Source organism: Cariama cristata, unplaced genomic scaffold (genome assembly GCF_000690535.1).
Source record: "Cariama cristata isolate BGI_N322 unplaced genomic scaffold, ASM69053v1 scaffold15999, whole genome shotgun sequence".
In the NCBI taxonomy this organism is placed as follows: Eukaryota; Metazoa; Chordata; class Aves; order Cariamiformes; family Cariamidae; genus Cariama; species Cariama cristata.
In genome coordinates this window covers 17,165-29,171 of record NW_009636558.1, presented here as the reverse complement: position 1 = coordinate 29,171, position 12,007 = coordinate 17,165, and the positions used below count along the sequence as shown (strand labels likewise).

Below are 12,007 nucleotides of genomic sequence, written 5' to 3'. Positions count from 1 at the left end.
GCATTTCTATAGCTACAAAGAGACGGAGAGATAGAAACCCATTGTAGGAATACAAGTTGTTCTGTATCTGTTCCTGACATTTACATTAGATGCATCAGTCTCTAAGAATGAATGTTAAGCTCTTCAGTTACTTTATTTTAAAAAAGTCATGGATTTACGTGTGTATTTGTGTACTTTGTGTGACTTAAGAGTGATTGTTTTGATTGCAACCTATGACAGGGAAGGTTTATGTAAGGGTTTTTGTAGTCAGCTTGCTGCTTTTCAGATGCTGAAGGATGGTCCCTGTACTGCGAGGTGGCAGCTGAAACTGGTGGAACTCAAGAGAGCAGAACATGGTGACCTGGCAAGTTGTTGCTGTTAGATGTGAAGATGGAGGATGATTAATGAGGAAATGGAAGGGAAGTTAATTCATTTCCTGGTTCTGCGACTTCTGTGCCCCTCTTTTCTGGATGTTGGCTATTTAGATCTAGCTGTTAAAGCATTTGGCTCAAGGAGGTTCTAAATCCTGCAAGGATCTGTTGGCAGAACTGCCAAATGGGCTTATAGAAGTAGTAACACCAGCAGCGTAAAGGTTACAGGACATGTGCTACATGATTTGTAATTCCAAACGCTTTTCATTTTTGGACAAATTTCTTAAAATTTATGGAAACAAATGTAAGCAAGTGATATTAATGAAAGCAGGTAATGAAATTCATGACACTTTACAGATGGCTTCTTTGTTCTGAGATTAGAAGGAAATGCTTATTCGTTGAGGTTTGTTCACTAGTGAAATTCAAATTCAGCTTGCTGAAACTAGTAAATGCTCTCATTAAATACTGTCCTACTGATGGACTGGATTCTTTCAACTGATTTTATTTTAATATAACCTAAACAGAATTTCAGCGTACTGCATTCAGAAATTTTTCAAGCAACGTACGTGATAAAACTGGAAGGTCGCAAAGGCATCCATTCTAGGTATAAATATTTTCACTTTGTGTTTCACGTCTTTGGTGTGTGTTTTAGTTCAAAAAAATAATCTTGTGTCAGTAAAAGAGGTAGTTTAATGCAACATAGATTTTGGGGTCATTCCTGGTACCAAAGCAGGTGTTTGTTTTACTTAGATACCCTTTAAACAAGTGTTCTGGAGACTTCATGAGCTAATGAAGACTGATGTTGGATTACATCACAGTGTGCTTGATGACATCATTATACATAAGGGACAAAATAGACCTTCCTTAGCATTTGATCAAAACCATAACAGTAATCACAATTTACTATGCATGTCTCCTTGCCTTCTCCACTTTCTTAGGTAGGAACAGTTCCTAAGGCAAATCTCAGAAACTAAATCTGTTAGTTACTAGCTATTGATGTGAATTGAAAATGTGACTTTTTCAGCTCTTTCAGTCACTAGATAGATAATACTTCGTAGATTGAAGTGGAAGAAAAAAGACCTGCTGTCCCTTCTAGATTTTTCAAGAGAGAAAAGCAAAATCATGCACAGAAATTTGCTTCCAAAACCAGAGACTAAAATCCCACTAAAAATATTGAATGAGATTGTGGGTTTGAATTTTCTGTGTTACAATAACAGTAACTGCTAATATTTCTAATTCATGTTATGAAGTTCTGAGAATGTATGTGAGAGCTATAGAAGCTGGTGGGCCTGGGCAACTTGCACTAAAGTGCTATGTAGCAGTAGTAATGGCAGGGATTGTTTCATGTGAAATAAATGGAATTGGTGAAACAAGGCAAAGAAATGAAATAATTGTGGAGGTGATACTTTGTGGTGTTTTACTATTTGTTTCTGTTTCTAGGTAATGTGATGCTAGGAATGCTTATCATTTGAGAAGACAGTTTGAGACTAGGGTGATAGGAGCTCATGAGATAAAATATAAGTCTGTGTTCTCATAGGAAGAATTCATGCATGCCATATCTAATTGTCTTTAGAGTTCACTAACCAAAATAGTCAATTTACTTCTAAGCGTTAATTTCAATAGCAGTTCAGCATCACTGCAAAGCCTTTACTTTCCTTGCCAAACAATTTTTTGCATTAAAAATTACATATGCTGTGATTTTTAAATTACATTGTTTACAGTTTTTGCTATTTGAAATTTTTATCTACTTTTCTGGATGCATCAGAAAATATACAGAAGAAAGTTAGTAAGTAATGAATGGTTTATTTGCACAATTAGTGCAAATGTAAATTCTCCGTTCTTCATCTCATAATTTAAGCAGATGTGAAACAGTCTCTTAAGAGTTTTATGATTGTTTTTTTTTTTTTTAATTGTTGCTTTAGTAGTGATGTGCTGTTGCTATTTTTGCAGCGTCAAAATCATTCTCTGTTTGTCATCCTACATTTGGTTGCAGTGGAGATGATTGTCAGAGAAATACAAAATTCCAGGAAGCATTAATTGAAATGGTGGGTTTATATTCAGCATGCAGTAACTGACAGCTGTAGATAAGGAACAGAAAAAATTCATTCTCCAGTTTTTTAATCTTCTTCTCCCTCCAAAAAAACAACAATGAAATTGGAATGAAATCAGATGAAATCAGAAATGCATTTAATATACTGCACAACATTGTATAAAATGTCTTCTATGCAATTACTTTCTTTTTCTCACAAATTTCCAACAAATTTTGGGGAAAATTTTTGGAAACTGAAACCTTAAGAAATTATTCAAGTGCTGGAAGCATCAGTAATAAATTTTCACAATATCTCTTAAACCTGTGTATACTATTTGTATGTAAATTTAACCCAAATCTGCATAATCAGTCTGAAACACTTGGGTCAAACAAAGAAGTATTGCACAGCTTCAACATAGAAAAGCACTCAAATATAATAAAATATTCATGCTTGTGAGGACAAATGAACATAAAACCAGCCAGTCTATGGCTTATTTTCATACAGAATATAAGACAGATGACTGCTTCTTTTGCCAGTAACATATGAAGTCTGAAGTCCTATTGAACTGGTATTTCCAGTCATTTTTTTTTTAGTCCCCACTGGTTCTTTTTTGCTCCATTAGTTGTTTTATATCTTCATATAGAAATGATATTTCAAATTACTTTCATTTGCAATGCTCTTTCATTATTGTCACAGGACTCCATACTTAAGGGACAAGTGAGAAATAAAAAAAAAAATGTTCAGGACCAGTAATGAAGTCAGTATGTGTAATATGAAAAAAACATTAAAACAATCTAGCAGCAGGAAAGCCATCTCCTGGTTAAAAGTACTGGTGAGGACAGATGTCCACTTCCAGATCTCACTGTGCTAATTGACGTTTTTACCATCTGTACTGCCTGTCGGTGCGTAGCAGCTGGGAACCAGCATCCTGCAGATCTGCCGGTGCAACGGAAAGTGTGAGCGACCTCTAATCCTCTTCAAGCAACTAAGTTAGGCTTGCTCAAAACACCTTTAGGACTATTTAAAATAATGTTTCTGAATAAAGGAGATTCTTTGAAAAAGATAAGGAGTGCCCCCTTATACCTTCTGCTGGCAATAGCGTGGAGAATTTATGGAAGCTTTTGCAAAATGAACATCTTACATTGCCTCAGATTCTGAATCGCATTTTGCTTAGCTGTATCTCTTTGTATAACTTTGGCTTCTTGATGTATTTTATTGTCCCTTTCTGACCTTATCTCTGCAGTAATGTTTAGGACTGTTATGATGTGATTTCATCAACTGGTGTGTAGATTTCTTCATTCTCTCCTTTCCTTTCTCTCTTTCTCTAAATACAGGAGTCTGTTAGTCTCTGGCATTTAGTGTTAGAAAAAAAAACAACCCCAAAATGTTGTTGAATGGGTTTTTTTGAGTGATGGCCAGATCTCAGGAGAAGGGAAACCTTTTGGTTTGAACTGAACATCAAATTTCATTTTCCAGTATTTCTAAATGATTTACAAGAAAATATATTTCATAATTAAAGGTGAATATGGTCTTTTTTTTTTTTTTTAGGTGAGACTGACATGGTCAGTCATTTCACCAAGACGTAGAGTTACAGAAAAGAATAAAATCACACATATGATTTACCCTTGTCTATTTATGAATCTTAAGGAAGATACTACTTATTGCAAAAAATGAGAGAGTACACTTAAATAGAATTTAAGTCTAAATTCCAACGTAGGTTACTTAGACTATAATCTGGAAGATAATGGTGACCAGAGATGCTTTAAACTCAATCTAGTCCTCAACCTTATGGCGTCTAAATTTCTATGGTGTCTAAATGAACAATTTTTGTCTTAGAGAAAAAGCAGCTCTTTGAGTTCCAGTATTTTTCTTTTGCTTTGGAGGCTTCTCAGTATGCACGTGCATTTATATGTGCATTATGATCAGTAACATAGGATAGGATATGTATACTTTTTTATGGCCTCCTGACAGAAAAGTATATAGCGTAATTTCAAAGTCGTGAATTCTTCATGTCTAGGTAAATATAATTAGGATTGCTGAGAAATACTACAGCTATTTCTTGTGCTGTTTCAGCCATCCCTTCCGTGCTGTTGAGTACCCAGTCATCTACTTACTTGCTGGAGCTAACCCGCCACTGTGCACATATGTTCTGTATTGCAAAGTAGACATTTTTCAGACATCTCTTCCTTCCACTTTCCAATATGCTTTTGAGTTTTCTCTGTTTCAAGGTTTTGTATTGCTGCTCGTAGATGCATTTTATGAACATTTCTGCCAAAAATCCCTAGCACTATCGATGCTGTCCGTGTACTTTCCCCTTTATGTATGAAGCCACTGCTGTATTTGGAATAGATTGTTTTTTGGGGTCCTAGTGCAAATTGTGCAGTCCATTTTTAGTGAAAATCCTTCCTTGTATCAAAGGGCTTTGCCACCCTCTGAAAGCTAATCAAACTGCCCTTGTTTGGTCTCTGCTAAAGGCTTGTCCCTATGTCAGATCCCATCAGTGGCGAGTGACTCCCCTGATCTCTCACGTGTATTGTCCTACCTGCTGTCATCTGCATTGATTCTCCAAAGGGCAACTACCCAAATGGCTCATAGCCTGCAATTTGTATTTCATAGGGGAAAGCATTTACCCCACGTTGCAAGCTGACTGGGAGCTCATGGAGGAGCGGGAAGGTTTGACATGTTACTGTTTGAATTCCAGAGAATAACGTAGATGCACTTCACAATAGCTGGAACCTGTCTGTTACAGTGTCACTAAACACTAGGTACTGAAAATTAAATGAAGTGAGGTAATAATAACTACAGCATGCCTTTATCTGGGAGAAAAGGATAGGATTTCTTAGAAGCTGACAGTGAAATGAAAGTTTGATGAATTAACCAAGAGCCAGAAGCTACCCAACAGCTGTAATTATATACCTTAAGTGAAAGGTGAGTCACCGTCGTTGCCTGTACTGTGGCAGGATTGATAGGTTCAGAAAAGCATCGCTTTCGTCTTGAGGAAATTATGCTTGAGCCTGGTGCTTTCATCCAAGAGGTGACTTACTGGGACATGCACGCTGCTGGGAACAGTTGCACCAGTCGTGAATAAACGGGACATAAAGCTGAGTAGCATTAGCACATTAGGATCCTGATTCGTTTTGCTTGACCTCTTGAAGGTGGTATTAATAGGGCTTTCTGTTCCTGAAGTACCCCATAGGTGTTGATGTGCTTCAGGAGAGGCAAGGACTTACCCTAAACTGCCTGAGAAGAATCCTTACAGCATGGGATTGATCCTTTCCTCTTGCTCTCTTACAGGCACCTTTGTATATCTCCGAGGTCAACTCCCAATTTAAGTATTTTCGTTAGGGTGAATAAACATGAATGACTTTACTGATCACATTGAAAACCTACAGTTTTGTAAATGTTCCAACTGATGCAAAATATTATTCGACACTTACAGCAGTTCTTTATGCTACTGAGAGCGCAGTATATGGGCACAGTTATTCTACACTAACACTTGCAAGTCTTTTTTTTTTTTTTTTCCTTTTTTTCCCCCTGAAAAAGGTGCTAGACATGCATACATTAATATAATTTAAAAACAGGAAAAAAAAAACCACCTAAGCGGGTTGTTCAGCGCAACCACACATTCTTACACTGTATCGTAAATGGAAATGTTCTTAAGTTGATGTATCACGCAAAATACCTGCATTTTTATATTGATTTAAGGAACCATATCGTTTCCTTTTTACTTTCTTTGCATATATAACCTGTCACTTTGGCTGTCTTTTTTCATTCAACAAAAAACTGATGCAGTTTGTTCCAGCAATTGTGTGGCAATACATATGCATCAAGAGAGGCTGAAGTAGAACAAGACATGCTTTATTGATTTATACTTTGAGGTCATCGACCTGATACTACCAAAAGCTGCCAACAGCTATTCCAACTTCATCCCAAATACAATTTATTTTGTGCTTTACGATCTATTTTCAGAAATCATTGCTTACATGTATGTATATATAATAGTCTTAGTAAAGTAAATGTACTAATTCAAGGACTTTTTTGTGATTGAAACTGGCAGGAATTAGTACTAAATAGAGTCCATAAGGATTCTGGTCAGAACATAAGGACAAATCATCTTGCAAAAACAAAATTTAAGTGGAATATCTACCTGTTTGTTATTATGTCATGGGTGGTATAGCTTCTTGTTGTTCTTGGAGAAATCATTTATAGGAATGCAGATACAAGTGGGCATTTTCTATTTCACTGCAATTTTAATTTATTTTATTTTATTTTATTTACAGGATTAGCTGGCACTGCTGCAGACCTAGAAAAAAGAAAGCTTATTTTTGGAAAAAATTTTATACCTCCAAAGAAGCCAAAAACATTCTTACAGCTAGTCTGGGAAGCATTGCAGGATGTGACTCTTATAATCTTGGAAATTGCAGCCATCATATCTTTGGGGCTTTCGTTTTATCAGCCACCTGGAGAAGGGAATGAAGGTAAAAACTTTTTATAGAAGTCATTTGTATAAGCTTAAGTAAAACCGGTCCTATATCTCAAATTAATTCCATCCCCACCCTCCAGAAGGTCGCTAACAGGAAATTTCCATGTGGTTTGATCCTGTTATCATTGCATCTGGTACTGACATATTTTTTTGTATGCTTGACATTTCTTTATGCAAATAGCTCAACCTTGTGACATGTGCTAAATGAGTTAAAGAAAAATCATAATATTCTTATAAAGCTGAAGTATTGTGTTTCTGTTTTCACCTTTGAGCTTGTGTTTGGTGTTTGTTTATTCATCTTAGATGGTTGTTTACCACATTATAAATATGTAATTGCTTATATAACTGATGTATCCTATCTACATGAACATAGACAAGTCTTCAGCTACTTCATGCCAGCTGAAAGCTTGCACTTAGTGAAATTCACTCATTTTAGTATTTTTAGTGATATAGCTAAGGCTAGTGACCCTGGCTCAAAAGGGAGTATTAGAGGCTAAGTCATGTTACTTACAAACTAAATTGTATACTGCAGAATCCTTCTGTGATATCTGTAGGAAGTTTTAACACCCTGCTCGGTCTCCCACCCCCCTCCTTTTTTCACCCTTTGGAAAGTACTCTTGAATTCACATGCTTAAAATATTCATTCCTCTACATAAATGCAAGATTTCCATTTCTGGCAACTGATCCAGATTCCCACCCCACCCCACCACCACCGCTCTCTTACAGACTTATAAAGCTGGATAAAACATGCTGTGTGAAATGACGTGAATAGCTTGGCAAATGTATGAAGAATGTCTTCCTCTAAATATAGCCTTGAAATGCTTTTTACATTCGCTTCAGTTTCCTTTGGCCAGTTTCCTTGAAGACCCTTCCTTCTTCCTTTTCCATTCACAAGCAGAATAAGCCTGTAGCTATGCGTAGCTCTTGTACCTTATTTACGATTCTTTAATCCTTTGTATATAATCAGGAGTCATTTGTTATTTTCTCGCTGAATTTTAAATACGTGACTATTGATTCAGCAGGTGTCTGATTTAAGCATGAAAAGATAAAGGAGTCATTTGTTTTTTAACTGAAGAAAACATTATTTATTGTTATTACTTCATATGACAGAACATAGTAGAATACCCCGGGGACATTGTAAACCATGAATGATGCTTTTCAAAATGAGAATTTAGTTCTGCAAACTTTTTTCTTAGGCATAATTGTGCAGACTACCCTCTTATTTTTTAGTTTACTTGGTGGGAAAGGAATTTTGAAAATAGGATTGTTACAGGTTTTAGAAAGAGGGGAGATGTGTCATCAGACAATGGGTTTTTTTTTAAATTACTATTCTTATTATTTTGATAATGTATTTAAAATGTTTTTTTTCCCATGGGAAGGTATGACACATCTGATATTCTGAGATAGTCTGAAAAGCTCAGCAGCACAGCCTAGGAAAAGGTATTTGTGTTTTCCCACAGCACAATATTTTATTCAATGGTCACTGTTTTCCCTTTATTTTTAGAATTGTTTTCCTGGAAGGTTTTGCCATGCTTTACACAGGGAGAATAAATCCAAGTTAGAGACTATCTTTTAATCCAACTTCTTGAATATGTTGTAAGGGTTCTTTATGGGCTTTTTTGAAGTCTTTCTCTGAGCAGTTGTGTAAATGTGGGAGACTCTCTTTCATTTTAAAATTAGTATGTTATAAAGTGCTACCAAGGATACCTATAGTTTATTGGTAGATGTCCTTTTTAAAGAGTCCTAAACATTGAAGAACTGACACATTAAGCTTGATTTTGCTATTGGTGAAGTGGGGTGTGGTCATACTTGAAATTGATTTGATGGCTTTGCATAACCTTCGGTAACCAATTATAAAATAAAATTACATGTAGACTAGTGTTGAGTAAAATTCAAATGAACTTTAAGCCAATTTCTTGAATTGAGCATGAACGTGGATTCAGACCAAACATGGGCCTATCTGAGGAGATTGTAGTTCTTTGAAAGGGCAGCAACCTGTATGCTTCCTGTCTTGTGAAATGTCTGCTTACCTGTCTAAATCTCATATTCATTATGCATTGCTTTAGATCAGACCATCTGTGCATTGCTGTTGTACCAGAGGATATGGGGGAAAAAAAAATCATATAATATGTAATGTCCTTGCAGCAGTCTCTTGAGGTGAGAGGGTAATATTGCCTATGGGATGTAATAGGGAATCCCTACCTGGTGGCTGAGATAAGTCACAAATGCTACTTTGGGAAGCATGAAAACTTGTATTTTCCTTTTCAGACTCTTCCCAGAATGAAAATTATTCATTGAAATGTACATTTATTTGGAAGTTTTAAGTTTTTTCGTGAAAAGAATGTATTTCCTTCTGTAAATACAACCCAATGTTAGGAAGAGGAGCTGGCATTTCTTGCTAACTGTCTGCTCTTGCCCGACTGCTCCACAGCCTAGTTTAAAAGTCTCTCAGACAGTTTCCGGATGAGCTTAGTAGTTGTGCTGGATGATGCCTTTGTGGGGAGCAGGTGAGAGGCAGTGCCAGTCCCTGGTGCTCAGATCTCCCCTCGATCTCTTCATGGAAGCAGCGTGGAGGGGCCGCGGTGCCTGCTCACAGCCACTGAAGCTTGGTCCGTGGGCTGACTAGCTAATGGTCGACTTTGTTGGAAAGAATTTATCTTTCTAGATCATGCATTCTTAACTTTTTTTCCCCTGTCCCTAAAAGTTGTTGGTATTTGATTTTGCAGGTTGGTGACAATGTGAGATACAAAGCTTGTGACAGTCAAGTTTGTCTACAGCTCAACAAAAAGTCTCCTTTGTGTAACAGGACACTACTTTTTCGTGCATGGTTGTTTTATAGTATATAAGACAGCCTCCTCTTTGGAATTCTAATTTTTTTCCTTTGTGTTTCAAAATGAAATGCATTTTCATTTTGACAATGAGTCAACAAGACTGTTCTCCTTCCCACACTGATATGTCCAATCATCACTACTAATTATCTGAACTCATCAATTTACTATCATCCACATGGACCTTTCAGAGTCTAAAAACAATTGTAAACATAAATTCAACACTTTTACAATGTAAAAGACTTAAAGGGAAAAAAAAAAAAAAAGGCGAAACTTTTATGAGCAGACAAGTGTGAGACAGTCCTGGTAAGTGGGATGGCAAGGGGTGATGATCCAGAACAGCCAGTTTCCATGCAGGTTCACGATATACGTAGTGACACTGTATTTTTGTTATCACAGTGAAGTTTGTACTGTGAATTGGCCTCACGTTGCACAGGGTAATTGTGTTGATTCTTTGGTCACACCTAAAAGTGCCTGTGATCGTCTTACGCTTTTTCGATATCTTTGAGATCTGTAACTAGGATTGTGAACAGAGCATGAGCCTTTCTGTAGGAAACAAGACTATGTGAAAGTGGATGTGTCCACAGAAATAACTTTGGCAGAAGCATTAGCATTAGCCAAATGCTTTTTTTCCCTTTGCTCAGAAAGACCTTGGTCTAGCTTCAGGAGTAACTTGAATGAGAAGTCTGGCCAGGGAGTTGTAGCTGAAGCCATGAAAAATGATATATATTGGGAAATATAGAAAAGAGTTTGGACAGGCTGGAGTCTACCATGAGAGCTGGATATCTTTTATTTTCTATTACTGTCAAATACACAAAGAGACTTGAATAAGAGATGACAGTGGTGTAGTGCAAGTTCATCAGCAGCCACCAAAGGGGGGTGGAAGAGCATCTGAAAAAGCCAGTGGAAAGCAAGGCTGTTGATTTGATTTAGCCTCTTCAGTCTTTATTGGGAGTGGAGCCTTGTGGACATTACCCTGTCGTAAGGAGTGGTTGTGCTGCGCTGACACGTATTGCACAGTAAATGCAGACATTGGATGTGGCAGGGCTGTGCCAGCCCCCCGGTGATGCCTCTTCCCTGAGCCGTTTACCTTGCAGTGATGGGGAGGGGGTGTGAGAGTGGAGGGAAAAACTGAATTTCTCTCATGCTGGACATTTTGATAGTCAGCATTTTAAAATAAACAACTAACTTTGCATGAAAGCTCAAATAAGAAAGGTATAATGGAAGTAAAATTTTACTGAATGTTTAAAACTGGCCAATTATTTTCTTTTAGCATTTTTGATTGACACAATACTGTCTTGCAATATTTCTTTTGTTTATTGCTTAGGACTAACTTGAAAAATTGTTACCATCTAAAAGTGACAGCCTTTGTTTGTAGGAATAAGGGTTAATAACATGAAAATAAGAGACTTTAAGACACAGTGTCAGGGAAACACCACCTTGCCTCTTTTTTTAATTGAGCGTACATATACACTGCCTTTATATCTAATATATTTATATCTACCTTTCACATATCCTAAACTTTTATCTACCAATGACCTTATTAGTTAATATAGTAAGTTGAAATCATCTTTATTTTTTAGAATTGATATAACTCTTTTTGGAAACTTGAAACCTACTTTAATTTTTGAAACTGTAACAGAATCAGCATTTAACTGGTTTCTGCACTTAAATGCAAAATATTTTTCTGCTGAGGCTTTTGAAGGAGGAATGCATGATAAAATCCATACATCCAAAAAATACTAGAGTGCATGAATTGCTTCAGGAACCTTGTCTAAGGGTATAGTCTAATGTAAGTATTATAGTGCATTTTGCTGTAATAGGCAGTTATAAGCTCAAAAGTTCATTTTCTATGTGTATTTCTAAATTGGCTATTATTTCCCATTTTAAGCTATGAATGTTGATACATTGCCAAATTTAAGTCCTTTGACTGTAGCATAATTGCATTTCCAAACATCTGTAACGGAGTTTGGTACTATCTTGGGAAAAGTAAGTAGATTATTATCTACTGAGTTGCCTTCAGTTTACACTATTGGAAACAGTTGACATTTCTGTGCTTTTGAAGCATCAGTAGCGACATTTCTCAACCAATCTTAACTGGAAGAAGTAGTAATCTATTGTTGATAGTACATGATGTTTTTGTTCTACTGCAATTCTTCATTTAAGATATGGGTGAATCTTGGAAAACATGATTTCATTTTCTGCTGCCATCACAAAATCTGACCTGCAGGAATTACCGGATAAGAGTGTAGTTTTCTTTTATCGCTTCTCCAGAAGCCACTGCAGTTCCTGTATTTTCACATTTCTTAGCAAGAG

General features: G+C 36.5%; 1 protein-coding gene across 1 annotated transcript in view; it reads left to right on the top strand.

Annotated features, from left to right (window-relative positions):
* LOC104167648 (plasma membrane calcium-transporting ATPase 2-like) overlaps positions 1 to 6,858 on the top strand; it is a gene marked incomplete at its 3' end in the record, with an annotated part of 55,409 nt that extends 48,551 nt beyond the window's left edge. Inside the window, exon 2 of the mRNA XM_009707962.1 lies at positions 6,661 to 6,858. Coding sequence (XP_009706264.1) covers positions 6,661 to 6,858 — 198 coding nt within the window. The remainder of the gene's footprint in view (positions 1 to 6,660) is intronic.
* Positions 6,859 to 12,007: the final 5,149 nt, after the last annotated feature.